General features: G+C 40.7%; 2 protein-coding genes across 9 annotated transcripts in view; one reads left to right on the top strand and one right to left on the bottom strand.

The window, feature by feature from the left end:
* Nucleotides 1-13,200, bottom strand: part of RMND1 (required for meiotic nuclear division 1 homolog) — a 38,903-nt gene extending 25,703 nt beyond the window's left edge. The window contains exons 1-4 of one of the 6 annotated variants that reach the window (XM_060168060.1): nt 12,580-12,829; nt 11,353-11,527; nt 7,184-7,701; nt 296-404 (exon numbers count right to left, since the gene is read on the bottom strand). In XM_060168060.1, the coding sequence (XP_060024043.1) occupies nt 296-404; nt 7,184-7,687 (613 nt within the window). In that variant the 5' untranslated portion in view covers nt 7,688-7,701; nt 11,353-11,527; nt 12,580-12,829. Of the gene's footprint in view, nt 1-269; nt 405-7,183; nt 7,702-11,305; nt 11,327-11,352; nt 11,528-12,579 lie in introns of those variants that run through there. The other 5 variants (XR_009543859.1, XM_060168059.1, XM_060168061.1 and 2 more) reach the window with 5 other exon arrangements.
* Nucleotides 13,025-26,836, top strand: ARMT1 (acidic residue methyltransferase 1). 3 transcript variants are annotated; one of them, XM_060168064.1, is made up of 5 exons: nt 13,025-13,149; nt 15,430-15,535; nt 15,980-16,224; nt 21,415-21,580; nt 24,888-26,836. In XM_060168064.1, the coding sequence occupies exons 1-5, from the start codon at nt 13,109-13,111 to the stop codon at nt 25,653-25,655; spliced, it is 1,326 nt and encodes a 441-aa protein (XP_060024047.1). In that variant the 5' UTR covers nt 13,025-13,108; the 3' UTR covers nt 25,656-26,836. The 3 variants fall into 3 exon arrangements, with proteins under 3 accessions (XP_060024047.1, XP_060024049.1, XP_060024048.1); XM_060168066.1 differs by lacking the exon at nt 13,025-13,149 and adding an exon at nt 13,383-13,510; XM_060168065.1 differs by lacking the exon at nt 13,025-13,149 and adding an exon at nt 13,408-13,543.
* Nucleotides 26,837-27,349: the final 513 nt, after the last annotated feature.

Here is a 27,349-nt window from a genome sequence, read left to right as displayed (position 1 = left end):
TGAGCCCACGTGCCACAACTACTGAAGCCCGTGTGCCTAGAGCCCATGCTCCGCAACAAGAGAAGCCACCACAATGAGAAGCCCGTGCGCCACAAAGGAGAGTAGCCCCCGCTTGCCGCAACTAGAGAAAGCCCGCACGCAGCAACGATGACCCAACACAGCCAAAAATAAAAATAAATTTATAAAAAAAAGAGAACATGAAACCTAAACAAATGCATATTTAAGACAGTTATCATAGGAAAATTATTTTCTAATACATTTTAACATACTTGGCCCCAGGTTCAAGAAGATGTACCTCTAGGCAAGCTTGTTACTTCAACATATCCATGGGAGGTCAGATCTTGAGAGAGACTTCCAAGATGGTATTCATCTGCGGTTGCAAACGCAGTACAGCGCATCAGGTCCTGTGCCAGAGAGAGGAGCATGAGATGGGTCACCAAGAGGTGCCTGTGACGGTTGTCTCTTTACAGGGAGGATGGCGTGCTGCAAAGCTGGCGCTCGAGAGTTTTCTCCAAACACTTCAACGGTTCAGACAAAGGATGTGAGAAGGATGCAGAGAAAGAAGTTACAAGGAGGCGGATTTCAGCTCAATCTATGCAAGAACTTTCTCTAATAGTCAAAGAGATGGAACGGGCTGTCAGAACAGGGAGCCACACCTGCTGGCTGTGCTTCAAGCACAGACTGATCAAACAGTAGAGAGGGTTTAGGCACCATACAAGGCGCCTGGATGAGATGCTAGTTAAAGTCTGTCCAACCTTGAGTTTCCATGGTTCTTTTTCACAGCAGCATTATTATTTGAGGTCATTTGATAATTTGCCACGAGCCTTGTACAGGCAGAGATTACTCTGAATCTACTAAGGAATTACAGAAATTTTTACTCTAGTTAATTGTACTCTGGTTAAAAGTTCTGTGAATCTGAGAATGTGTCCAGGTTTGGTGAGTGCTTTGGATTTCTGCACTAGGAGTCTTACCCGTGTGTACATGCATACATTTATATTGTGTGTAGCTATACAGTATACATATGGTAAGCATATGGTACAGCACACAGTGTTTTTGTCAAACTGTAGGTCACAAGCCGTTAGTGAGTCCTGATATCAATTTAGTCGGCCCAAACCAGCTTAAAAAAAAAAAATAAACTAGGGGCTTCCCTGGTGGCGCAGTGGTTGAGAGTCCGCCTGCCGATGCAGGGAGCGCGGGTTCTTGCCCCGGTCCGGGAGGATCCCACGTGTGCGGAGTGGCTGGGCCCGTGAGCCACGGCCGCTGAGCCTGCGCGTCCGGAGCCTGTGCTCCGCAACGGGAGAGGCCACAGCAGTCAGAGGCCTGCGTACCGCAAAAAAAAAAAAAAATAATAAAAATAAATAAACTAAACAGAATAAAACAGAAAATATTAGAGTACATAATTCATAGTAAGGGTAAATTTTATTTTATGACATTTTCTGTCACATATATGTCTATATAGGTATACCGGGTCACTACATCTACACTGTAATGTAAAATAAATTTCTCACTATGGAATACGGTCATTGAAGTTCAAAAGCTATCGGCAGAGGTGTTAAGAGTTCAGGCACAGAATTAGATTCATTAAAAAAAAATCAGAATAACAATAATGCCCACTTGATAGGGTTGTTGTGAAGTTTAAACAAGCTGATGAATGTCAACTGCTCAGAACCATGATTAGCACAAATGTTCAACATTTTTTAGATAACAGTTATTATTACGGCACATGCAGATATGTTTAAACCATCAAAATTTATGGGAGGCTAAAAAGTTTATCAAGTAATTTACATCTGAATTTTCATTTGTCCGTAATTTTGTATTTTAGTGTCTATTAATCAGAACATTAGTGATTCTACTGTCTTTGATACACATGGTGCTTTGGCCCGTATGTATCAAAAGAGGTATAAGAGTCACTAAATCAAAATTTATTCCTAGGATTTACTCATCTTGGCTCCTAAATTCTTTCCCTTTCTGCTACATTCCTAGTATGAAATTCAAGAAAAGTAGTACATAAATTTCTTCCTTCCTCCCACTTTTGTTACCTAACTCCTGGCTCTTTCTCAAGAGATGACCTAACTCTGCTTTGCTTTTTCTTCCATCTGTTACACAGTTCTAATGTGTGGTTTAAAAAGTAGCAGAGGAATAAACGGAGGACCTGAAAAACCTAAAATCCGTAAAATATCCACTCATAAGCGAAACATTCAATTGTCTCATTGATTTTAATTCAATTAGAGGAAAAATTAAAAGTCAGACAAGCAAGCTGAAATTGTCACTGAATGTGAGCTGAACAGATGCAGGACCCTCCTGTTGCGGATATCTGATATGCTGATTCCCGTATTCATTATGAAGGTAAGAACACGTTAATTTACAAAAACATATGGGTCCATACAGTCCAAGTAAAGCTGGTTACTGGAGTACAGGAATCAGTTATGTGCTTAAGGCTTGGAAGTGCCAGCACTAGTTCTTTTAAGGCTCCGTGGAGTTAAAAAGAGCTGGCAGGGTATGAGATTAAGCTGCCTGAAAGAAAGGAATCCTGGAAAGAAGCATCAGGTAAGGCCATGGCAGGCAGGCTCTACCCTACAAGAGCTGACAAACTTACTCAAGTTTGCTAAGCAAAATCCCAGTGCATTAGGTTGCATGTCAGAGTGACTCTGGGGCTGCTAGAGCTGACATGCTCAGTCTAGGCTGGAGTGGGAAGAGAAGGCGGCACGAAGGAGAAGACGGGAGGTAAGGAGAAGGTCGACAGCTAGTCCAGCGGAGGGTTTTCCCAGAACTGTACTAGAAACGGCACTGCCGACTGTTTCTAGAATCTTTGCCGTAAACTGGCAGCCCAGACAACTATCCAACTCAAGAGCTGACCCACATAGTGTTTTCAAGATTTTAACAAACTATCAACAATAAACGGCCATTTGGCACAAAATCCAGATTTCCACCATCTTTTGCTCCAGTGGAAGATCTAGCAGTAACTGACCAGGGTCACCGGGGGGCGGGGGGGGGCGTGATTCTCCAGCCGATGTAGTCCCTCCCACTCCCTGGCTCGTGCCTGCTTCACCATCATCTTTCTTACTGATCAGGCCCATCTGTGCTAAAAAAACTTACACTATTTTACCTTCTCAAAAATGGAACAAGTCGGGCTTCCCTGGTGGCGCAGCGGTTAAGAATCCACCTGCCAATGCAGGGGACACGGGTTCGAGCCCTCGTCCGGGAAGATCCCACATGCCGCGGAGCAACTAAGCCCGTGCGCCACAACTACTGAGCCTGCGCTCTAGAGCCCGCGAGCCACAACTACTGAGCCCACCTGCCACAGCTACTGAAGCCCGTGTGCCTAGAGCCCATGCTCCGCAACAAGAGAAGCCACGGCAGTGAGAAGCCGGCGCACCGCAACAAAGAGTAGCCCCTGCTTGCCACAACTAGAGAAAGTCCGCGCACAGCAGCGAAGACCCAACACAGCCAAAAATAAATAAATAAAATAAATTAAAAAAAAAAAAAGGAACAAGTCAAAGCATTCAACCACTACTTCCATGAGAAAATATATGCTGAGCTCCAAAGAGTCAGGTTATAAATTTTTAAACACAATTTGTTTTTAACTTAGTCATTCCAAGGATCTTTGCAGATTTTCTGAAGATGGTCACCCTTCCTTCTCTCACCATCTCCTGTTTAGTTTGGCTCAGAGTCCTAGCCAATGTCTCACAGCTTATTTGGTTTAGCCTACGTTACATAACTTACATGGCTCGCCACACTACTTTCTGTATCCTCCTTAAACATCTGGGATGTGAGTCTCTGTTTAAGTTATGAATCTTCTGTGAATAGATGATTCACAAGGTTTTCCAATTTGACTTGTTAGAAATATCTTTTTTGGGTTTTATTTCCTTTGTTTTTCAATTTCAAGATTGTATTTAAATCCACTTGGTAAAGGGAAAGAGTGTGTGTCATCTTTGCATTTTTTCCCCCTATTATTTAAAGATGTTACTCTGCAAGAAGCTTTCATCTTCAGACATGTCTTTTTCTGGATTTTTATAACGAACCATTATTTTTGAGCATTAAATATAAATATATACCAAATTTCAGGTTCTAGCATGGGGATCAACAACTTGTTCTTAAATAAATGTGCCAAACCAACCTAAAATAGTTATTGGATTTAAGACTTAAATTTAGGCCTTTCTATTTTAAAATGTTAAAAGAAAACCACCCAAACCCAAACAAAACAAAACCAAAGCCAAGAAAACCACCATGTTTCAGTATGTTTCATTTTTCTGGCCACAGAAAACATATTCCAGCAGATGGGGCTAGAAATTTATATATGATTCTTGTTTTGGAGCAACACATACTCTGACAGAATACTTTTCCTGAAAAAGAAAGTTTATTTTTATTCGTGTTCTTTTACTAAAACAAGAAATTAGTGCATTACAATAATGTTGCTTCTATATTACTAAGGGGAAAAAATGCATGTTTTTCCTGTTATGTACAGATTATAGGCAAAAGTTAGAAAACACAGATGCATTTTACATTACCAGTATAAAGCTTTAGCTTTTAACCTTTCTGACTACAACCCATGGTGAGAAACCCTTTCACATACACAGTACCTACACACACACAGACACCCACACCAATAACCGACACAAAAGCTTCACGGAACAATATTTACCTTTATCATGAGTAATGCATTGATACTTTCTATTCTGTTTCATCAAACACACCAAAAAACAACCCAAACCTATTAACAACCCACTGGTTAATTTTACTACACACTGTGGTGTGAGCCTGCAAACTACTGCTGGGCGTCCCAGCACCCTGCCTCCTCTGCAAGCCTCCACGCTGCTCAGAGGTTGGTCCTTACCCTCGGGCATCGTCCTCCTCAAAGACAGGACAGGCCAACAAGCAGCACTGGCCCTGCCATGATAAGTGAAGAGCCAACGGTGTGTGGGCTGAATATCTCAGTAGGTTATGATCTCTACAAGTGGAATCAGGTGAAGACTTGATTCTAATATAGAGGGTGAGTGGCCTCACTCCGTCAATTCCAAGCGCACGCCATGTGGCAGAGGTAAGAGGGTGAGCTCAGGTGCACACGTGCGGAATGAGACAAAGGGTACCTCTTTCTGGTACAAGGTAGAGTCCTTTCCTGACTCAGTCCAGAGGGGAGGAAAGGGCTTTACCACCAAAGGGGACTCGCCAGCCCCATGATGCCCACATGGAAATGGAGGGGCCCTCTATTCGGGACAGATAAAAGCCAGTCTTCAGCCCTGGGCATATATTACCTCGTTATACCTCAAGACTGTGTTCTCCTGTAAGATCATTAGAAAATAATGTTCCAAAAATCATACTCCCTCAGGTCACTTACAAAATGCCTTCAGAAATAGAAAAGATTGTCTATTATCTTCCTGTGCTTCCAGAGGAACGACATACTGTTTCTGTTTTCGCGGAATTCCAACTGAAGTCACAGCTATTATGTTACATAACATGTCCTATGTCAGGACCCAGGAAATCAATGACTCCTTAAGTTTGGTGATAGAAAAAGTTATTTCTTATAAGACATTCTTATGTTTTTCTTTTTTTTCTTGTTAGACAACAAGAAATGTACAACCCAGGAGTATCCCTGCCTTTCTTTAATCATTGGGCTTCGGGGAACTAAATATTCAACTAGATTACTCGTATCAGATATCTGATAATATTTACTTCTCTGTTCATATCAACTGCTTGCTCTATTTTAAATGTAATGCTTTTATTATCTCATTTGAAACTTATTAAATTTTGACAATCTACTTCAAATCCTTTCCTGGAAGCAGAAAGGAAAAAAGTCCTGAAGAAAAATAAAAAACGGAACCCAGGAACACTGCTTTCAAGTCTACGGACAGCCCAAAGCAATAATGCCTCTTCGACAGTTTACAACCGACAACTACAAGAACAGGTGCCATTTCTGACCTCACCAGCCTTTCATAAAAAGCTGGATTCTGCTCTGCGCTGCTCGATGTAACGCAAGAAAAAAGGGACTTGGTCCTCCTCTTTTTTGGATCTGCTGTGAATTCAAGTTTTTACACTTACTTTCATCTCAGTCACTTAAATACTAAATTTCCCAGAGGATCACAACACTAAACAACATAATTAAACACTCAAGAGCTAGAAGGAAAGGGGTGAGAGCAGAATGCATCCAAAACTCCCATCCTTCATATCGTGGGTTCAAGGAAACCAAACAAGAATGCAAACAAAGCTAGAATCCAAAACAAAAGTCATTAACCAACTCCTAGCTTCACAACCTGAGGACAAGACGTGAAGGCCTGTACACCTTTTTAAAGGAAGTCAACCACGCAGTAAACAAAACCAAAAACAGGACAAGTTAAACGCTCTCAAGGTCTACTTCTCAGAATCGAGATTGTAAGATCGACAGTATAACCTGTTTTCTGATAGATTCAGAAGGCTTCATCAAGTGTTAAATATTCGACATTCCTACTGTTAATGTTGATGGCTGCAGACATCAAAGGTCCCTTTGCTTCTCTTCTATCCTTTCCTGTTTAATGAACAATTAAGTATAAGGCACAGTTTCAAGTAACATGCGAGATACACAGGTTACCAAAGGGCTTGACCCTGACCTTAAATATTTATCATTTAGTGGGCAAATGCGAACTGTAGTGGAGAAATTCCCATAAACCTCTTAACAGTGAATGAAAACAACCACTTCAACCTTCAAATGATAAAAAAAAAGCAAAAACCTTCACTCTGCTTTTTGGATTCCACCTTGCCATGTCCTTTCACCACCCCCTCCCATGCAGTCACCATTGGCTAATGAATGCATACCTGTCTGCATACTTAATGGAACAAAAATTTTTTAAATTTAATACAGAATTTCTACAGTTTGATTTTTTTTTTAATGGGGGCTTTTTATAGCACTGTTCCTAGAATAGACTTACTACTGGTCTTTTTCAAAATTTCTTTAGGCCACTAATCCTTTCATAAACTACATTTTTATATTTAATTGCCTCTATTTTGCCTTTATATGTACCACTAATTCCTAAAATTAAGATGTTGATTCCCTTTGGAGATGACAGGTTTTACTATCAGGCTTCAAAGATCCTGAAAGAAGTGCTGAGCTGATGGCTGGCTCTCCTATGTTGGTAGTAAGGCTGGGGTGGGATCCACAGGGGTTCAGAGTGATTATTAGGGAACAGAGGTGCCACCACCACAGTGTTTTTACCTTGTTCACAGGCAGAACTGGAAGGTTGGTCCTGGATGGCTGCCTGGTCCTTGATGCTTTCAGTGGTCTCTTGATTTGCGGAAAGTCTTGTTTAGAAACAAGTGTTTCCGTTGACACAGATGAGGAATGTCTCTTCAGTATTTTTATAAACCACTTAAAACCTAACAGATTTGGTTTGTGAATCACTTTCCTATGAGTACCAAGGGAGTTCCTGGTTGGAAGGTGCTCTTTTTCATCTTGGTAACGTGCGGTGTTTAATGGAGGGAGTACATTTGTATTTGATATTTTCCGGTTCATTTCCAGGACCTGGGACTTATTCAAACCAACAGCTGCTGTATCAGGAAAGAACAAATTCACGTTCTGACTTCTTGTCAGGGTGTTGCATGTTGTGGTCTCAAATTCCTTAAGTGGTTTTAATGTTCGATGAACAAGTCTTTGGCACTGACACGCTTCTGATAAAATATAGTGAGATCTGGCCAAGGACCTGAGAAGTCTGGCTGGCATTACCACATCTCAAGCTAAAAGAAAAAGAATTCAAAGTTCAAGTTTTTTAATAAAAAATGTTTAAAAAGTATATAGTGTTTTCCCAGGTAACAGGTATATTTCTGTAAAACAATTTGCAAAATAGATACATCTTAACTTAAGCCTAGTAAAAGAATGAGGTTAAAAAAATACATACAAGTGTTTTCACCACCTCTCTTTTAGTCAACCTTTAGCCTTCTTTCTGGAAGGTTATAAGACTATAAAGCTATTGAGGGACTTCCCTGGCGGTCTAGTAGTTAATACTCTGCGCTCCCAATGCAGGGGGCAAGGGTTCGATCCCTGGTCTGGGAAGTAAGATCCCACATGCCGCACGGCGTGGCCAAACCAAAAAAAAAAAGTAGTTTATTTGTCCTTTAAATATATATCATTTTTTTAACACCTTAAAGCAACAGACAATTATTGGTGCCTATCAGAGGTGATGTTTGAATCGGGTTTCAACAGGGCAGAGGGATCAGCAAGTCGAACACCGCAGGTAAACAGTATTGTTCACCTGACAAACAGGATGCAACTTCAGGGGAGCCAGGCGTGAGCTGCAGCAGCAGCTGAGGGCTGAACAGGAGCCTGGGGCTGCATCCTAAGCACTGGTCCTAAAGTTTCTATAGGAGAGGGAAGTCGGAGCTCTTCATGTGAGACTCACGTGGTCAAAAGTACATTCAAGAAACATATCCTTGGTTAAAACTTAGAGGAGGAACTGAGAGACACTAAGACATTGCTTTCTGAGTACTTTGTACCCAGCAAGCGCTCTGCTTCACCTCACGACAATCCTGTGAGGTACTTCACAGGGGAAACTGAGGCTTAGGGAGGCTGACTGCTTACAATCAGTGATGCAGAGACAGAAGGAAATCCCAGGCTTTTCCAGTTCTAGAGAAAACACTGTAACCACTGCATATATATTATCTCCCTTAAAAGGGATGAGGGCAGGGAGTTTCCCTGGTGGTGCAGTGGTTGAGAGTCCGCCTGCCGATGCAGGGGACATGGGTTCATGCCCCGGTCCGGGAAGATCCCACGTGCCGCGGAGCAGCTGGGCCCGTGAGCCATGGCCGCTGAGCCTGCGCGTCCGGAGCCTGTGCTCCGCAACGGGAGAGGCCACAACAGTGAGAGGCCCGTGTACCGCAAAAAAAAAAAAATAAATAAATAAATAAATAAAATAAAAGGATGAGGGCAAGGATGAGTCACTGCGATATTTAGGAGGTAGAACCTGCTGCTTTCAAAATATCTTCAAAAGTTGGAATTCTCTGTTTAGTTCCAGTCCAACTAGCTATTTTAGTTCACCTTTAGTTAGTACTATTACCTGCCAGTTGAACCAGTGGGTTTTGCAGAACCTAATTATACAATATTTTAGGAATCTGTTTACACAGACCTGGATTCTTCCATTCTCTTCTAGGAAATTCTTACCTCCAAGCTCTAAATCTCACCTTCACACAGAGGCTGGAACAAAGAATGTAAAAGCTACAGGACAAACAAGTGTGCTTTCTATCTTTGCTGAGAAAAAAACAGAGGGGTAGCATTTAAGGTATCCGACACACACGCAAAATTATTTAGGCTTTGTTAAAAACTGGAACACATCTCAGAAAAGTGAAATTTTAATTGCACGGACTAAATTTAAAGATAAAAATACACTACACTTTTAATTACACTAAGAGCTTTATATAACATTTTGGGTACCGAATTTCCGTGCTCCGCATTGCCCTTGTCATATTTCTTGATGGTTTCTACATCCGTGCAGATTGGTGGGGGGCATGATCCCCCCCGCCCCGAGTGATCTCATCTTCCATCCTCTCTTAGCCACTCACTCCCAGGGTCTTATGCTCCGAGCTATATCGTGGCCATTAGGCACCTGCGGCTACTGAGTACTTGAAATGTGGCTCAATAAAATTTAAAAAATAATTTTTTTTGGTACCTTGTATTTTATACTTAATATAAAAAGTAAAATATCTCAATAATTTTTATATTGATTACTTGTTGAAATAATATTTTTAGATATATTGGGCTAAATAAAATTAATCTCACCTCTTAATTTTTACTTTTAAAGTGTCTAGAAAACTTAAAATGCCATTGTGTGGCTTGTATCGTATTCCTGTTGGAGGGTCCTGCTCTAGACCTGTCATTACCAATATCTGCAACCTCATGTTCTCAATTTCAAGCATTCTACTCTCCAAACACCACCTCTGATCTTTCAGCCTCACTCCTTCTATCACCCAATTCCAACAGTTCTTCAACCCCAAAAGGACCTACAATTCAATGATCCAACCACTTTTTCACTGTCCCTCACTCCCCACATCACTTCCTCCACACTTAGTTATATTCCATGGACCTCAAATCCCTTGTACCCCACTCTTCCACATACCCACGTGGCAAAACCTCAACGTGAATTAAATATAATTCACCCAATTTATGCCTGGACTCCTGCACCTCAACGTGGCTGGAGACGGACAACCAACCAACAACCATCTGGTCTCACTTTAAAATCATGACCACTCACTTCAGGTGGGCCTTTCATGCCGCTCAACGATCTTAAATACTGTACTTCCATACTATATTTTACTTTTTGCTCTCTCCTCACACCTTCAATGCCTCCTCCTTTCTCATTCTCAATAACGACCTTGCTTCCTCTTTGCTTGACAAGACACAAATAATCAGGAGAGAACTTCCACCAGCTCTTGCCATCATCCACCTGCCCACCTATTGCTTTTGTGCCCATATACTTTGTCTTCCCTTCTGCTGCTACAGATGAGGTGCCCGTGGTCCCATCTACAGCCAGGTCCTCTGTCTGCACACCAAGTCTCTTCCCTCCCTGCCTACAGAAGACATAGTTAAGCCCTTCTCCCCTCTCTCCCCCATGCTATTTATTTTTCCCTTTTTACTGACACATTCCTATTAGCATACAACTAGGCTCTGATTTCTCCCACCGTATAAAAACAACTCTTCCCCGACCCCCATCTTCCCTCCCATATACTACACTTGTTCTCTGAGCTCCTTTCCTTTTAGAGTTTTATTGCCTCTCTCCATCTCCTCTTCTCTGATTTTTTTTGAACCCACTCCAATTGGGCTTTCATCTCTGTCACTTCACCAAAGCCCATTTGTCAAGGCCAGCAATGACCACCACATTTATAAGTCCTGTGGTCACTTCTCAGTATTCACTTTACCTGACTGACCAGCAACATGTGATACAGCTGATCACTCCACCCTACTCCCTCACTCGTTTCTGGGATACCACGCTGGCCATTTTCATCCTACCTCATGGGTAGGATGTCTCTTTTGCTCGTCTCCCATCCCAAGAATGTAATGTACCAAGGCTCAGTATTTGGGCCACCTTTCTTCTCTATTCTCAGCTCTTGGTGATCTCACCCAATCTCATAGTTTTATATAGTACCTACAATTGATGAATAGCAAATATTTATCCCTAAACTACTCTGATGAGCATGAAAAATGTAACATGCTCAAAACTGAGCTTCTGAAATCTTCCTGCAAATCCTATTCTTCCCAGTCTCCCCCACTCATAAAATAGCAATTACATCCTTCCCTTTGTCAAGGCCCCAAACCTTCAGTCCACCTTATTCTTCTCTTCCTTCTCCATACCCAGTCTGGCAGCAAATCCCACTGGCTTTGTTCGGACTGGTCCTCACCACCAACACTGCCACCACCCTGGTCCAAGGTGCTGTCCTTCCCAGGGATTACTGTCGCAGCCTCCGAATTGGTTTCCCAGCTTCTGTTCTTCAGATTCTCCTGAACACAGCAACCAAACTCAAATCGGATTACATCTTCCCTCTTCATAAAATCTGATGATGGCCTCACATTTCACTTGAAATAAAAGCCCAACACCTTAAGATAGACTACATGGCCCTCCATTCTTTGCCCTTTATCACCACTCCGACATCTCCTCCAGCTTTTTCCCCTCACTCATTTTGCTCCAGTCACTCTGGTCTCTGGTCTCTGTACTTACTATCCCTTATACTCTTCTCTCGGGTGTCTGTAAGCCTCATTCCCTCACCTCCTTCAGACCTTTGCTCAAATGTCTCCTACACAGTGAAGTCTTCCCTGACCACTTCATTTAAAACGCACACCAGCACCCACACTCTAGCTTCCTCCACTATTTCTCCATTGCATTTAACATCACTTGCAAACACGTTGTGTTCTTAATTTATTAACTCACACAACAAATTATGAACTGAGTGCCTACCATGTGACAGAAATTATCCTACTTGCTAATACAGCTGAAAATAAAATAGACGAAAATCCCTATCTTTTGAAAGTTACAACACAGTGGGGGGTGAAAGATAATACACGTGGTAAACCACTAAAATATACATTAAATAGTCACAACGCTACAAGGAAAAAAACAAGAGGAAAGGAGATCTTTGTCTCTCTCCTGTACCTAAGCTCCTTGAGGATAAAGATTTGCCTCTTGTTCATGCTGTGTCTCCTGTAACCAGAGTGCCCAGCAAACAGCAGGTATTCAACTCGTATTTTTTGAATGAAATACAAGGCAGCTACTCAGTTCTTGGACACATTTTCTACTTTTTAAGAACATACCAACTAAGAAATCTGTATCAACTAGGCTATAAGTCAATGGATAAGTGGCGCTAATCTCTGGAGCACGCCTTCCAATTCCTTAAGCTGCTCAAAATTATTTTATCTTTGCAGTTACCGCTATGCACTGGCTCAAAGGGTTCAGTACGTGGGTATGGACGGAGTGCTTTTCACTCCCAGCTAAATCGACCAAAGATCACTGTAATAGGCAGGGGGCCTCCGGGGTACCGCTGAAACACGTGAGACGTTCAGGGCGGCGGGGAGCAAAGGGCGGACCGCTGTGCGAGACCATACAAGTTCCCAGAACAAGGTAGTGCACTAACCTCTCCGCGGGAAGAAAAGACAGACGCGCCAAAGGCGCACGCTCCTGCGCCTCCGCCGCAGGCAAGAGACAGAGTACCGGCTGCAGTCCTGCGCTCCCGCAGCCAGTCCCAACACCGACCCAGCGCCCCGCCCAGCGCCCGACATTGCGCAGGCGCACAGGACTCCTGGCCCAGCGGAGCGTAAGCCGCCTGGTCCACGTGACCGTCGGAGCACGTGACCCGTGCTGCCGCGACCTTATCCGCTCCCTGGTCCCTGCGACGTCCCGGTCCCTGGTTGCTTCCGCCTTCCGCCCACTTCCTTATTCCGCTTCTCTCGTCGCCCTCAGCTGTCCCCGCCTTCCTCCCCGGAAGATCTCCGCGTCCTCGGCCATTGTTTTTCTCTTCTACGGGCCCCAAATAAAGTTTCTTCATTCAAAAGCAGTTTTTTAATCCACATCCCTCCCTTTCTCAGCTCCTCCCCCGCGCCTGCACCGCCTCCTTTCCTGCGGCGAGTGAAACCCGAGCGTTGGCGTGGGGAGCGCGGAAGGTGATGGCGGGGACTCCGGTGTCTCTCTCGGCACGGGACGTAGGGTTCGTGTCGCTTTCCTCGCCCGCTCCGCTCCTTTTCCTCCTCCCCACTTTTGCGGAGAGCTGGGCCTCGTCGGGAACCTGTGGGTACCAGCGGGGAAGCAGCGGCGGGCCGGAGGCGGCTGCTCCCCGCCGCCAGCGAGTTCCATCCCGCTGTCCGGGCTCCGCTTCCCGGGGGCGGTGCCTCGGTTTCTAACGGCTCGCGGGGAGGCGAGGGCTAGGCGGCTGTTCTCCGGGCTCCAGGCTCGGATCGGCTTTGCAGCTTATTCCTTACGCTGATTCGTGGCTTCTTCCCTGCCTACACGGGAACGGACTGCGAACCCCGACTGAAAATCTCCGCTTACCCCCACCTCTCTCTACAATGGTGGTTCAGGGGTTTGGATAGTCTTCTATTAATGTGAATCAGTTAACGCGTCTTTCAAGTGGTTCGATACGGTTATTTTTTTGGTTTTGGTTTTTTTTTAAACTTACGCATGACTGTCTTGAAAGTGTATGCCTCCTTTCAGAGTGTTGCAGCGCGTGGCTTTAATCATATTTTAATTGATAAACCTACTTTGTGGGTGTTAAAGTCTGCAAAAGTTAGGGGTCTGAGATCTATCGAGAAATGTGTTTCTTCCTATTGCTGACCAGATTAATTCATAATCCCACTATAACAAGTGCCTGTACCTTCTTGCGTTTTAGGCGTCATGTTATAGATTCTATAAAATTATTATATCTCTGTATAAATTGAGAGGCCCAATTTATATTTGAAATATGTCCTTACTGCGAAAGATGGCAAAACACAAGAGCACTTGGAAGAAATTGACTGTACCGGCAGTAGATTGAGGCCAGAGAGGCCAATGTCCCAGAATTTAAGCATGTGCTCACCTTCAGGCAAATATAGGGAGTGTCTGCGTCCTTAAATTTTGAGTCCTAGGCATCTCTGCTCTCACCCAAGTCCTAGACCTGAGACCTTACCCTTAGAGATGGAAGCCTCTGAGGAAATTTACTAGCTGGAAAAATAGAATAATTTTCCAGTTAAGTAAAATCTCAAAGGACTGGCACTTCTTTTCGTATCTGCTGCCTTGGAAAATTCAAGTGTCGATTGAATATTCTTTCTCTTCTCCCAAGGAATTAGTAGTAATTGTTAAAAGTTAAATTCTGGTCAGAGCAGTTACTATGCATATTAAAACCTACTCACTGTAAAACACCACAGAATCAGAAAGCACTTTTCCTATTTTTTTGCTGTTTTTTTGAGTTTTATGGTTAACATTTGAGGAAGCCTCTTGAAAAAATACTCAGGGTATATAACCCTATTTTTAAAAATTGCAATAAGGTCTTTGAGTTTTTAGTAGTGTGATGATCCCACATTAAAGCTAGAATAGGAGATTTGGGCAGAAGTATTCCAACTTTCTTCATTTTTACTTTGTCTCTGGTGATCTGAAGATATACATGAACTGATCAGTTAAGTTTTGTGCTTTCTATCTAAAAACTGCACAGTACTAAAGTCTTTTTTCTAACCGAATCATGTATGTCCTTAAACTAAACATACAGTGATAATCTGTAACCCTTGATTTTTGCATGTCTAAAGTCAAGAATATCTTTAATTTTTGATTCAGGTATACTCAAGTTTTGTTCCTCTCCAGGTTTCTTCATTCTTTGACACTTTTTGAAAATCTCTAATTTTCTGGTTGGGAGAGCAAGAGGGTAATCTGCCTTAATTTTGTTTAGGGGCAGAGAGGATGGAAGGAGTTATTAGGCAGGTAAAGAAGGCAGCAAGAAAAACCTTAGAACAGAATTAAGTTGGCTAAGAGTATAGACAAAGAAGCAGGTTCATAAATATTTTTCATTATATTTTTCTAGCACAGTAAAGTCTTTCAGGCAGTTTTCCATCCATTGCCTCATTCATCTTTCTAAGTAGAAGTCGCTTAGTAAGTAATAGACCTAGGAGGAAAGCCTGTTTGATTTTTAGGATAACTCTTTTTCTGTCCTATCCCATTGTTAAACTGGTTTCCGATTAAGGAAAATAAAAGGAATACAATGAGAAAGATAAGAAAGATTAAGTGGACTCCAGGGTAGAGCCTGGAATTTGAGGCACAAAGAGTGCTTAGCTTTTACAATATACCAGAGAGGTTTTCAGATTTTCCTGTGTTACTGTAGGAGTTGGGCAATGCTGGTTTACTTTACAGGGCTTGTATGAGAAGGCATTTGAATTTAAATGAGGTGTTCCAGAAACTGAAAGATGACCAGCCTTCTAGTGTTAATACTACTAAGTAATATACTGTGTATATGACTCTTTTCTAGGTCATTTGCATATCTTACAGTTAAGGACAGATTACCACAGATCTTAACCAAGGCTATTGATACATTGCATCGACATAAAAGTGAATTTTTCGAGAAACATGGAGAGGTAAGAATTGTGTTTTAACATTAATTCTTTTTTGGTTAACTCTAATAGAAACACAATAAACAGTTTTCCCTCTGTGGTAATGGTCATTCCACTTGGAGATAAGTTCATATGGTGAAACTTAAAAAAATAAAGGCAGGCTAGATAAGGCAACATAATGTTGATATGAGATCTGTGGTGTTCTTTGATTTTTCAACTTAAGAATTCTAAATTTAAATGTTTATAATAGTTTTTGAAAGACATAAAATGTAGTTTTGAAATGTATTAGTTTTTTCCTTCTTAAATTTAGATACATAAAAATTTGCTACCCTAGAGGAATTATGTATATATGTGTGTACATATATACTTATATTTGTAGATGAAATACTTATATATAAATTAATTACATGTAAACTATTCATATATGTGTGTGTGTGTGTTTTTCTTTTCCCCCCTGTATTTCTGCAGAAAGGCCTGGAAGCTGAAAAGAAAGCAATTTCTCTTCTTTCTAAATTACGGAATGAATTGCAAACAGATAAACCAATTGTTCCTTTGGTTGAGAAGTTTGTTGATACTGACCTATGGAATCAGTACCTAGAATATCAACAGAGCCTTTTAAATGAAAGTAATGGAAAACCAAGGTGGTTTCTCTCACCGTGGTTGTTTGTAGAATGCTACATGTATCGAAGAATTCATGAAGCAATTATCCAAAGGTAAGTATATAGCCATCAAATAACAAATGTTTTAGATAATTTGTGCTTTTTTAAAAATTATAAAATGGTAAGTTTTAAAATAAAAACCAGTAGAAGCCTGTATTCAGTTCAACAGATATTAATGGCACTATTGGAAATTTCTGCAAATGTTATTGCTCTAATACATTCTTGGCAATTACAATCCACTTGCCCAGAAGAGACCTAAGATTGAATATCTGAATAGGATATTCAGATATAAAAATCCTTATAAAAACTTACTTATTTGTAGAGTAAAACAAAATGTACTTATTGAGCAGAAAATGTTAATTTGAAATAATTATTTATATAAAAAATCAAGACAGGACAAAGTAAGCATATGTTTTGTTTATAAAAATAGATAATATGTGAGAATTATTTGGTGAAAGGAGTCACTATATTGTTTTATGCACTATCTTAATAATTTTTAGCTCTTTATTTAACAGCTAGATTAGAAAAAAATAATTTTTTAAATTAATTAATTTTTTTTTTGTCCGCGTCGGGTCTTAGTTGCGGCACATAGGATCTTCGTTGTGGCGCGCAGACTTCTCTCCAGTTGTGGCGTGCAGGTTTTCTCTTCTCTAGTTGTGGCGCGCAGGCTCCAGAGTGTGTGAGATTAGTAGTTGGGGCACACGGGCTTAGTTGCCCCACGGCATGTGGGATCTTAGTTCCCTGACCAGGGATCGAACCTGCATCCCCTGCATTGGAAGGTGAATTCTTTACCACTGGACCACCAGGGAAGTCCCCCAAATAATTTTTTATAAGTTTGTTTATACTAATTTAATTTTTCCGAGGAAAATTCTGACAGAGAACTGACCTGTAGAGCAGAAGAAAGTGTAATATGGATCATTCTTTTAGCTCACAGGTTACAGAAATACAGGTTTGCTGAATAAGAGGAATCCTTTGGTATCTGTTCCTAAACATAGCATAGGATAATTGTAAACAATCGATTAAACCAGCACTACTATTAAAATAAAAAGATGACTTTGGGGCTTCCCTGGTGGCGCAGTGGTTGAGAGTCTGCCTGCCGATGCAGGGGACACGGGTTCGTGCCCCACTCCGGGAAGATCCCACATGACACGGAGTGGCTGGGCCCGTGAGCCGTGGCCGCTGAGCCTGCGCGTCTGGAGCCTGTGCTCCGCAACGGGAGAGGCCGTGGCGGTGGGAGGCCCACATACGGCAAAAAAAAAAAAAAAAAAAAGATGACTTTGGGGAACATGTGTAAATTTGAGTCTATTCACTATTTTTTTTTCTGTCTTCATCTTTATAAATTATTTTATCATCTTTACAAATTATTCTAAAGTCAAAAGTTTTTGTATTTGCTGAATAAGTATGTTTTAGGTCTTGTGCTTTAAAAGCAGAATATAATGTTAAAAAGATAGCACATTTTCTGGCTGACAGATCCAAGCAAAAGACTATAGCAAACACTAGGCACTGTCATATATTGAACACCAGCTCCGTTCTAGTTACTTTGCAGCCCAGTGAAGTATAGGTATTATGATTTCCATTTTACAGTGGAGGAAACTGAGGCTCAAAGAGATTAGTAACTTGCCCAGGGCTGCATGGTTAGTAAATGGTAGAGCCAGTATTTGAGCCTGGTCTGTGTAAATTGGATTAGAGCCCTCAAACAAGTAGTACATTTGGATATCTTTCCGGGACTAAGGTTAGTCTGACGTTCTGGGTGATGGTTTCATAACTTTGGAAAATATCCATGGTATTAGACAAGGCTGCTGAAGTGCTGAAATGCTGAGTGGCACCCTGAACAGGCTTAGTGGAGTTTGGAAGTTAGAAAGGTAAAAGGAATGCTGTTTCTGAGTTTGATTTTAGAGGCGGATCAGGTTCAGAGAATGAAAACTCTAAGGCAGGAGCTTACAAACCTGGCTGCACATTTGTCACCCAGTTGGGGAAAAGTTTTTTGTTTTGTTTTTAAACATACAGATTTGGAAATTGTTACATTAAATCCTGATGATTTAATTTGTCTGTGGTGGGGCCTGCATATCAGTTTTTCTTTCCAGGCCCCAGGGAGACTGCCCAGCCTGTGCTGCTCAACCCATTGGTCCAAGAATAGCTTGATAAAAGGGGTAGAGGCAAAATTCAGCTTTAAGTTCCAGGAATGAGAGTGTTAGTCAGCCATGGGTGTGGAGCTCTCCTAAGGTGATTTCCGTGGCAGATACTTGAAGGTCCGGGGATTTGTCTGATACTGTACAGGTCGGTGTAAAGAAAGGCTGTCCTACAGCAGAACTAGCACTGAAGTAGTTTGTTTTAATTGAAGTACAGTGATTTACAATATTGTGTTAGTTTCAGGTGTACAGCAAAGTGATTCAGATAAATATATATGTGTGTGTATATATATTTTAGATTATTTTCCATTATAGGTTATTACAAGATATTGAATATAGTTCTTCGGGCTATGTAGTAAATCCTTGTTGCTTATCTATTTTATGTATAGTAGTTTGTATCTGTTAATCCCATACTCCTAATTTGTCACTACCCCTGAGGTAGTTTTTAAGTGTCCAATTTGTTAGGGCTCTTATAGGAAGAATTCCTATCCTGTGTCAGTGACGCCTCCAGAGTGACCAAAGAATGCTCTTCCTAACTTTTGCAGGATCCCAAAGCACACATTAGCTGTAAGATATGTTTCTGTTGATTCTGCCCCTTACACTGAAACATACTTCTAATTTTCTTTGTCAAGATGTATATTTTGTTTTTTTTTTTAGAGTTAAATGGTTGAAAATCTGCAAATCTAAATTAAGATTCAAAGTTTTAGCCATATGTAAAATTTAAATATATTAAGTAAATATACTTCAGATATTGAAAGATGAAAGTACGGAGAAAATGGCAGACATTTTTAAGCTTTTATTGAAGTGTGATATACATGCAGAACAGTGCACATGTCTTAAGTGTTCAGTAGTCTTTACCAGAACATGCTGTGTCCCCAGTGCCTGGATCAAGAGGCAGAATTTAGGCCCCTTTGGATCCACTTCTAGTCACCACCATCACTGCCCCTTAAGGGTAACCACTATCCTGACCTGCATTAGTTTTGCCTGTTTTTACACTTCATTTAAATGAAATTTTATGGAAGTAGTTCTGTGTCTGGTTTCTTTTACTTAGCATTACATTGGTGAGACTCATCCATACTGTTGCGTATAATTGTAAACCATTAGTTTTCATTGCTGTGTAGCATTGCTTGATACGAATACATGACAATCTGTTGACCTGTTCTATTGTTGACGGATATTTGAGTAGTTTCCAGTTTGGGGCTATTATGAAAAGTGCTGCTACAAATACTCGAACACATATTCTTGGTGAACATACGTGTGTGTTTCTGTTGCATATATACCTAGGAGAGAACCCCTGGGTCCTTGTGTACACATATACAGCTATAGTAGATTCTAAAATAGCAAACGTTTTAAAATCTGAAATCATTTATAGCTATGTGAGTTTGCTCTCTTAAATATAAGGAACAAGTCTCATTCTTAACATGAGGTGTGACTTTAAATTAATGAAGGATTTGTTAATAAAGCACTAGAACAAGGGTCCACAAACTTTTTATGTGAAGGGCCAGATAGCCAACCTTTTAGGCTTTGGAAGACACGTGGTCTTTGTTGCAGCTCCTCAGCTCTAGCGGTGCCGAAGCAGCCATTGGCAGTACGTAAATGAGCATGGCTGGGTTCCAATAGAACATCAGTTATAGACCCTGAAATTTGAATTTCATGTGTCACAAAATCTTCTTTTTTAATTTTTTTCAACTCTTCAGGAATGTGCAAACCGTTCTGAGCTTGCAGATCATACAGACCAGGTGGTGGGCCAGAGGGAGTCTGCAAGCTGCAGTCTGCTGACCCCTGCAGTTGAACCCACGCACCCAAATAATTTTTGTCCTTTTAAGTCACCTCGAGAGACTGATTCACTTCAGCAATGCTGCCATTGCTAAAAACGTCTTTTAATTCTTTGGAACTTCTTTCAGAGCCAGTTTACAAACCTCAAAAAAAGATTAGTCTCATTTTTTAGTCACTCCTCATTTTTGATCAAAAATATTTTATTCCATTTGATTTACTTGCCTCATTCTACTGAAATTGCTCGAGTGACTTTTGGCTGTTTCCAAAAACAAATTAAACTCCAAAGGATGAAGGTATACTGTCACTGATAGGACGTTTAATAATGTGCCACAGGTTCTGAAGAAAATCCCCAGAGAGGAATTCCAAAAGTGCTTTGAGCAATGGCAACATTCTTGGACTAAGGGTGTAGCTTCCCAAGGTGACTGACTGAGAAGGGAGGCAGCCATCATTTGGATGTGTAAATTCTGGTACGTTTTTGGTTTTGATTTTAATCAATCCCATTGCATCAGCCATATTGCCTTTTTACCCTAAGGTAGAAGACCCATGGAAAAAGTAGCTAATTTTGAAGAACAGATGATCTGAATGTTGTTGATGTTTGATTCTGTAAAGTCTTTTATGTTAGTATTTCTGTCTTCTGAGTTGTGTTTTTCTTAGGCCAGTATTAATATTATTTGATCTCTCATTGGACAACATGAAGATGTAGCCATGGCACATACATCACCATTGGTCAAAGTCAACTTGGGAGTAAAAGTTGCGAAAAAATTAAGAATCTACACATAAATGATCAAAATTTGTCATTATAATAAAATTTACATTAATACTGTCTGATCTATCTCAAGTAGTCATTGGGTTCCCATAATCTGTATTTGACTCTATTAGTAATCACTACATTGTATTCAGCTATTCTGTTTATATGTTTGTTACTTGGAACCTGGCCACCCTGAGCACCCAAAAGAATGTTTGTTGAACTAAAGCAATTGTCTTGAAATTTTGTTTCTTTTTCTCCTTTTGCCCTGAAAACCCACTGGGTAAGTAATTATAGATACAGTCCCTATAATTATTTAATGCTTCCGGTAAAATATTTGATTAAGGAACATTTGACAATTAGTTAAAATGAGTGTGGGGATTTACTTTTGCATAATTTGTTTAATTTGATTTATTTTGTGTAACTTGATTATTATTTTTGTGTAACTTGATCTATGTTATACCTAGTAAAGATTACCAGTGAGTTTTTAGATGGGCTGCTACTATTCTCTTTCCTTTAATAAACTGCAATTACCCAAATATTAAAAAAAAGGTAGTTATATAAATGTTTACTTATGCTTTTTTCCTACTTTAGTCCACCAATCGACGACTTTGATATATTTAAAGAATTAAAAGACCAAAATTTCTTTGAGTCTCAGGAATCTATCATTGCTTTATGTACTCACCTGCAAGAGTTGATGAAAACTATTGAAGACCTAGATGAAAATCAGCTGAAAAATGAGTTTTTTAAAGTTCTTCAGGTAAATATAATAATTAATCTCCTGAGTTTATTTAAATAGTTGAAAAATAAACTGGTACACGTTTAACAGCAAAGCATGTTTACATATTGTCATTTAAGTTATCAGTGATCATTTTTTATCACTTTAATAATTATCTGTTCGAGAGATGAAAATCCATTTAATCTCTGAAAAGGGGTTTTGAAGTTTCTTCTCCTCCCACTGGAGGTTTTAGTGGCACAGGAGTCATCTGGCTTCATAGCTCTGTCATTCTTGAGAGATACTGAAGTCCACAGTCATCTGATCGGCCCAGCCTGACTTGGCTTTGAATGTTGGCCGAGTCACTTACTTGTGTTTGGACCTGAAGCAAGGTACTTGATGTTTCTGAGCTTCAGTTTCCTCATCGGTTAACTGAGGGTGGTACTATGTGCCTCGTAATTTGACCTGAGAATTAAACTAGCTTCGTTCCTGTAAGTGTTGGGCACAGAGTGGAGCACAGCTGTTGTGCAGTTGTCATCAGCAGGTGGAAACAATCGGGTGGCCCATGGCCTATTTCATATGCTTTTATTACATTTCTTCATCTATCTTGTCCTAAGTTTAGTTTTGAATTCTCATTCGGAACATCCTAAAATTTAAAATATATCATTATAATCAGAACTATTTGAAAGTATGTGGTTTTACACAGCAGTTTCCCCAGCCCTTATTTCCCGAAAGACGTTCGAAACATTTCCATAAAGAGATGTTTGAAAGTGCTCGGAAGAGACATAAAGCGGGGAAGGGGGACCTGGAGTGGTGGGGGAGGGGTGCGGAGCTGCAGTTTTAAGCCTGGCCCCCAGGGAAGGGCCTGCTAAGGAGGGGGGCGGGCCCCGAGGCAGGTGAAGGAGGGGTCCCCTCACATCTGGGTGGAGCTTCCTGCGGAGCCCTGAGCGGGGAGCCTGCCAGGTGTGTGGGAGACCCTGCCGGGGAGGCCTCAGGGAATGGGGAGCAGAGGTGAGAGGGCCTGCGGGCCGGGGCTGCACAGAAGCCAGGCTGCCTCCGGAGCAAAGGCGAGGACTTTGGATTTTACTCACAATGAAGTGGGAAGCTGTTAGAGGGTTTTGCTCAGAAGAGTAACTTTTTTTAAAAAATAAATTTATTTATTTTATTTACTTCTGGCTGCGTTGGGTCTTCCTTGCTGCGATCGGGCTTTCTCCAGTTGCAGCGAGCGGGGGCTACTCTTTGTTGCTGTGTGCAGGCTTCTCACCGCGGTGGCTTCTCTTGTTGCGGAGAACGGGCTCTAGTGTGCGGGCTCAGTAGTTGCAGCACGCGGCCGCTAGAGCGCAGGCTCGGTAGTTGTGGCACGCGGACTTCAGTAGTTGTGGCTCGCGGGCTCTAGAGCGCAGGCTCAGTAGTTGTGGTGCACGGGCTTAATTGCTGCGCAGCATGTGGGATCTTCCCAGACCAGGGCTCGAACCCGTGTCCCTGCATTGGCAGGTGGATGGATTCTCAACCACTGCACCACCAGGGAAGCCTAGAGGAGTAACATTAAATGACTTATTTCAAGGATTACTTCCGAGGACAGACCGAAGGCACAAGGGTGGGAATGGGGAGATTTGTTACTACAGTGACTCAGGTGAGGGCAGACTGGACCAAGTTGGTAGCATCAGAGATGGTAAATGTCACCAGATTCTGGATGTACCTTGAAAGTAGAGGCTACCGAATGTGCTGATAGTTGTGGGATGTGATAAAGTCCTGATGAAACTTGGAGGGCGAGCAGAGTAAGCTGAATGATGAAGCAGGAAAGGCATATTTTGAGTTTGGAAGAAAAGTGGTCATGGTTCTGTTAACTAATAAACCGGAGTATTATTTCCCCCTCTCACTATTATACTTAGCTTAGAATTAGAAAAGAAAAGAAAAAACAAATCAGCATGTCACTCGCTGCCCCTAGCCAGCCCATTCTTTTGGGAGATCATCTTCTTTGAATATGTTCTTTGTCCCGTAAGTATAATAAACTGTGAAGAAGAAAGCGTACTGATCTATCTTCTGTCATCTAGTTCAGCCAGCTACCCCAGACTGCCCCTCTTCTCCCACGTAAAGGAAGCCAAAGTTGTCCCCATTAGTGCTCACAATGACCAGCAGGTTACCTCCCTACAGGAAGCCTGAAGGTGTCTTAGTTTCTAGGGAATTATTGATGCTTTTAAAAGCCACAGCACTCCACCACTGTTCACACAAATATTTCAGTGTCAACTTCATCAAACACTGTTCTAGATGCCGGGCATGTGGTGGTGAGGAAAACAGACTAGTCCTTGTTGCCATTGAACTTGTAATCCTGAAGGAATATAAATGAATAATGGCACAAATAAATACAGAGTTACACACTGGAAGATGATCTGAAGGAAATGCGCCGTAGGCCAACAGAGACCCTGACCTCAGCTGGAGAGTGCCGTCGTGTGTGCCGTTGTATGTTTCTTCATCAAATTTGGATGCTTGAGTTATCTTTCTTTTTAAAATAATATCCTTGGTTGGAACATGCACTTTCCTCTTATTTTGAATCACAGAATACTAGAGCCTGTTTGGGCTAACATTTATAGAATACTTCTGTATGCCAGCTTTTGGGTACATTACTTACATGCATTATGTCAAATACTCAGAATGACTCTACGAGCTAAGTGCTATTATTATCTCATTTTTCAGTTGTGGAATTTGAGCCTTAGAGCTTAATTTACCAGTGGTTGTTTATTGGAGATGCTAGGATTTGAACCCAGGTCTGTCTGATTCTAGAGCCTACAGTTCTAAACGTGTAATTTTAGTTAGAGCTTAAAAAAATGGGGCTACATACCATTTTCTACAAAATAAACTTGAGTATTTCAAAGTAGAATAATAGATTATTAGAGTTGGAAGAATCTTTGGTTATCACCGTGTTCAATTTCTTTATTTTACAAGTGAGAGAACTAAATCCCAGAAAAGTTGCCAGGTCCTCAGGATGGGGGAATTTTTATTTTCTCTTGACTCTGGATTATAAAGTAAACTTTGTAGCCTCATTTTTACAGCAGCTGATCATGTTCTAATAATATCTGCAAGATGCAAAAACTTTCACTCTGATTAAACGATGTGAGTGCTAAAATCATTCAAACTGTTTTTTTTTCTTAAGTTCATTGCATACTGGCTAAAGTTTCATTGTTTTACCTTTTTTATACAGTATACTTAGAGAAAATGTAGATTGGGTGGACATTTTATACTAAGAATTTTATGAATACTTTTAGCAACCCCACCTCCCATTACATCCTATGTAATAGAGTTTTTGTTGGTTATTCAAAAGAAGGGTAAATGATTTGTGCTTTTTCTTTTTCAGATTTCACTGTGGGGAAATAAGTGTGATCTGTCTCTATCAGGTGGGAAAACTATTTCTCAGAAGATCAATTTAATAAATTCTTTGGAAGACCTAAAACCTTTCATTTTAGTGAATGACATGGAACATCTTTGGTCATTGCTTAGCAATTGCAAAAAAAAAAGAGGAAAAGCACCTATTACTCGAGTGGATATTGTTCTGGATAATTCTGGGTTTGAACTTGTTACAGATTTAGTATTAGCTGACTTACTGTTGTCCTCTAAACTGGCTACTGAGATCCATTTTTATGGGAAAACGATTCCATGGTTTGTTTCTGATACTACTCTACATGATTTTAACTGGATAATCAAACAACTAAAACATTCTAATCATAAGTGGGTGTCCAAATGTGGGGTTGACTGGGAAAACCATATTAAAACGGGCAGATGGGTTTACCTCGATCACATGTTTTGGACTCTGCCTCATGAATTCTGTGCAATGCCTCAAGTCGCTCCTGACTTATATGCTACACTACAAAAGGCACATCTAATTTTATTTAAGGGTGATTTGAATTACAGGAAGTTGACGGGGGACAGAAGATGGGAATTTACCATTCCATTTCATGAGGCTTTGAATGGCTTCCACCCTGCACCTGTCTGCAGTATAAGAACATTAAAAGCTGAAGTTCAGGTTGGTCTGCAGCCTGGGCAAGGTGAACAACTCACAGCTTCTGTGCCCAACTGGTTGACCATTGGGAAATATGGAATATTTCAGTTTGATGGTCCACTTTGACTTGCTGTAGGAACTCTCAGTTGGGTAGGAAGATCTGACAGTCACTCTTCATCCCCAGAAAAGCTCTGGGAAGGTGGGCTTCTCAGTGCTCTTTGACACACACACACTGATGCTTTCTCCTTTGAACGTTTTGCCCCGCTACATTGTTTTGGGGATAGGTGGATTACCCTGGTTACAGATAGTTACATTTATGTTGGAATTTTAGTAACTTATTTCAAGTTAAATGCATCATTTCAAATGGTTTTAATGAACTTATTTTCAATTGGGCAGAAATATAAGTGAATTCTGCTTTAAAAGTTAACATTTTAAAAAATACTGTGCTGCATGGTATTTAATATTCTAGGAGGCATGGAATTTTACTCAACTTGATTTTGGGCTCTAGAGATAAGGGCTCAGTGAAGATATATTTACATGTTAAATATGCTTTGTAAAGAGAGGCATTTCTTAACAACTGTGATATCTGAACACACGAAAGTAAAACTTACCTCATAAGTTAATTCTTAATTTTGTTCTCCTTGAATTTTATTTCATTTCAAAAACCTGTATTATTTGCACGCATTTGTATTTTGATTGACCTGTAGAATGGATGGTAGGAAACACAAAATTGAACAGAATGAAACAAATAGTACTTGAAGAAATGTAATATCTTTTACAGTAATTCTATTTGTGATGTCCATAATCAACTGAAGTATATTATTTTAACACATAAATGTTTTAAATGAATGGGATTGCTCTACAGTTTAAAAAAAATGCTTTAGGTAGGAAAGATTCTTCTGCATTGACTTTGTACTACCAACGAGTTAATTCACCTTTTATAATCTTACACATTTATTGGTGATCACAGCTATTAAAGACTAAGTTTCAGGTCAGTTTGTTTTGAAACTGAAATTGGAAATAAACCTGGGAACGTTTTCTTGCACCAGAATAATAAAATGAATTGTAAATTGTACTGAAAATCTCACTGGTTTTATCTTCCAGTGGGGGAAGGTCAAGAAGGGAAGATTAAAAATGAGGTCTTTATGATGAAGAAACTCATAATGTATATTATAGATGTTGTCCAAGCAGTTGTTAAATTATGTCACTTAAATGAAGTGATAGTCTGTGCCCTTGCTAAGTGCTTAAAATTGTTTTGGTAAAATGTTTATATAAAGCTGCACATTTTGGATTTACTCATTTCCTTATCTACATGTGTTCCTGTTTTAAACATTGTTACTAAAATACTGAGCACATGAGAATTACTTGTAGACACTTGCCATAAACTAGAAGACAATTGTACATTTGTATTGACTTCATAGCCACAGCAGGAGCTATGCTATAATACGTTACTTTTTTCCAAAGCATGGGATTTTTTTCTATGTTCATGTTTTATTAAGAACATGAGATTATGAGGAAGTAGTTCACCCTCTCCTACAAGAAAGAGAGCAAGGAAGCAAACTAGAGCCAGCAAGAAGTTGGCACCATGGGAGAGGAAGTCAAGGCGGCACTTTTAAAAATGCTTATTTAGCAGGAGGGAGGGGCCTCTTGGAGTTTCACCAGTTGATTTTTTTTTTTAATAATTTTTATTTTTTATCTATTTATTTTTGGCTGCTTTTGGGTCTTCGTTGCTGCACGTGGGCTTTCTCTAGTTGCGGCGAGCAGAGGCTACTCTTCCTTGTGGTGCGCGGGCTTCTCATTGTGGTGGCTTCTCTTGTTGT

Source organism: Lagenorhynchus albirostris, chromosome 12 (genome assembly GCF_949774975.1).
Source record: "Lagenorhynchus albirostris chromosome 12, mLagAlb1.1, whole genome shotgun sequence".
Lineage (NCBI taxonomy): Eukaryota > Metazoa > Chordata > Mammalia > Artiodactyla > Delphinidae > Lagenorhynchus > Lagenorhynchus albirostris.
This window is presented reverse-complemented; position numbering and strand designations above follow the sequence as displayed.

What these genes read in the sequence shown, in the direction of transcription:
- ARMT1 (XM_060168064.1), top strand. Translation starts at nt 13,109, where the DNA reads ATGGCGGGGACTCCGGTGTCTCTCTCGGCACGGGACGTAGG. An exon ending in TTTTCGAGAAACATGGAGAG is followed by an intron (nt 15,536 to 15,979) that starts GTAAGAATTGTG and finishes GTATTTCTGCAG; the next exon opens with AAAGGCCTGGAAGCTGAAAA. An exon ending in CATGAAGCAATTATCCAAAG is followed by an intron (nt 16,225 to 21,414) that starts GTAAGTATATAG and finishes TTCCTACTTTAG; the next exon opens with TCCACCAATCGACGACTTTG.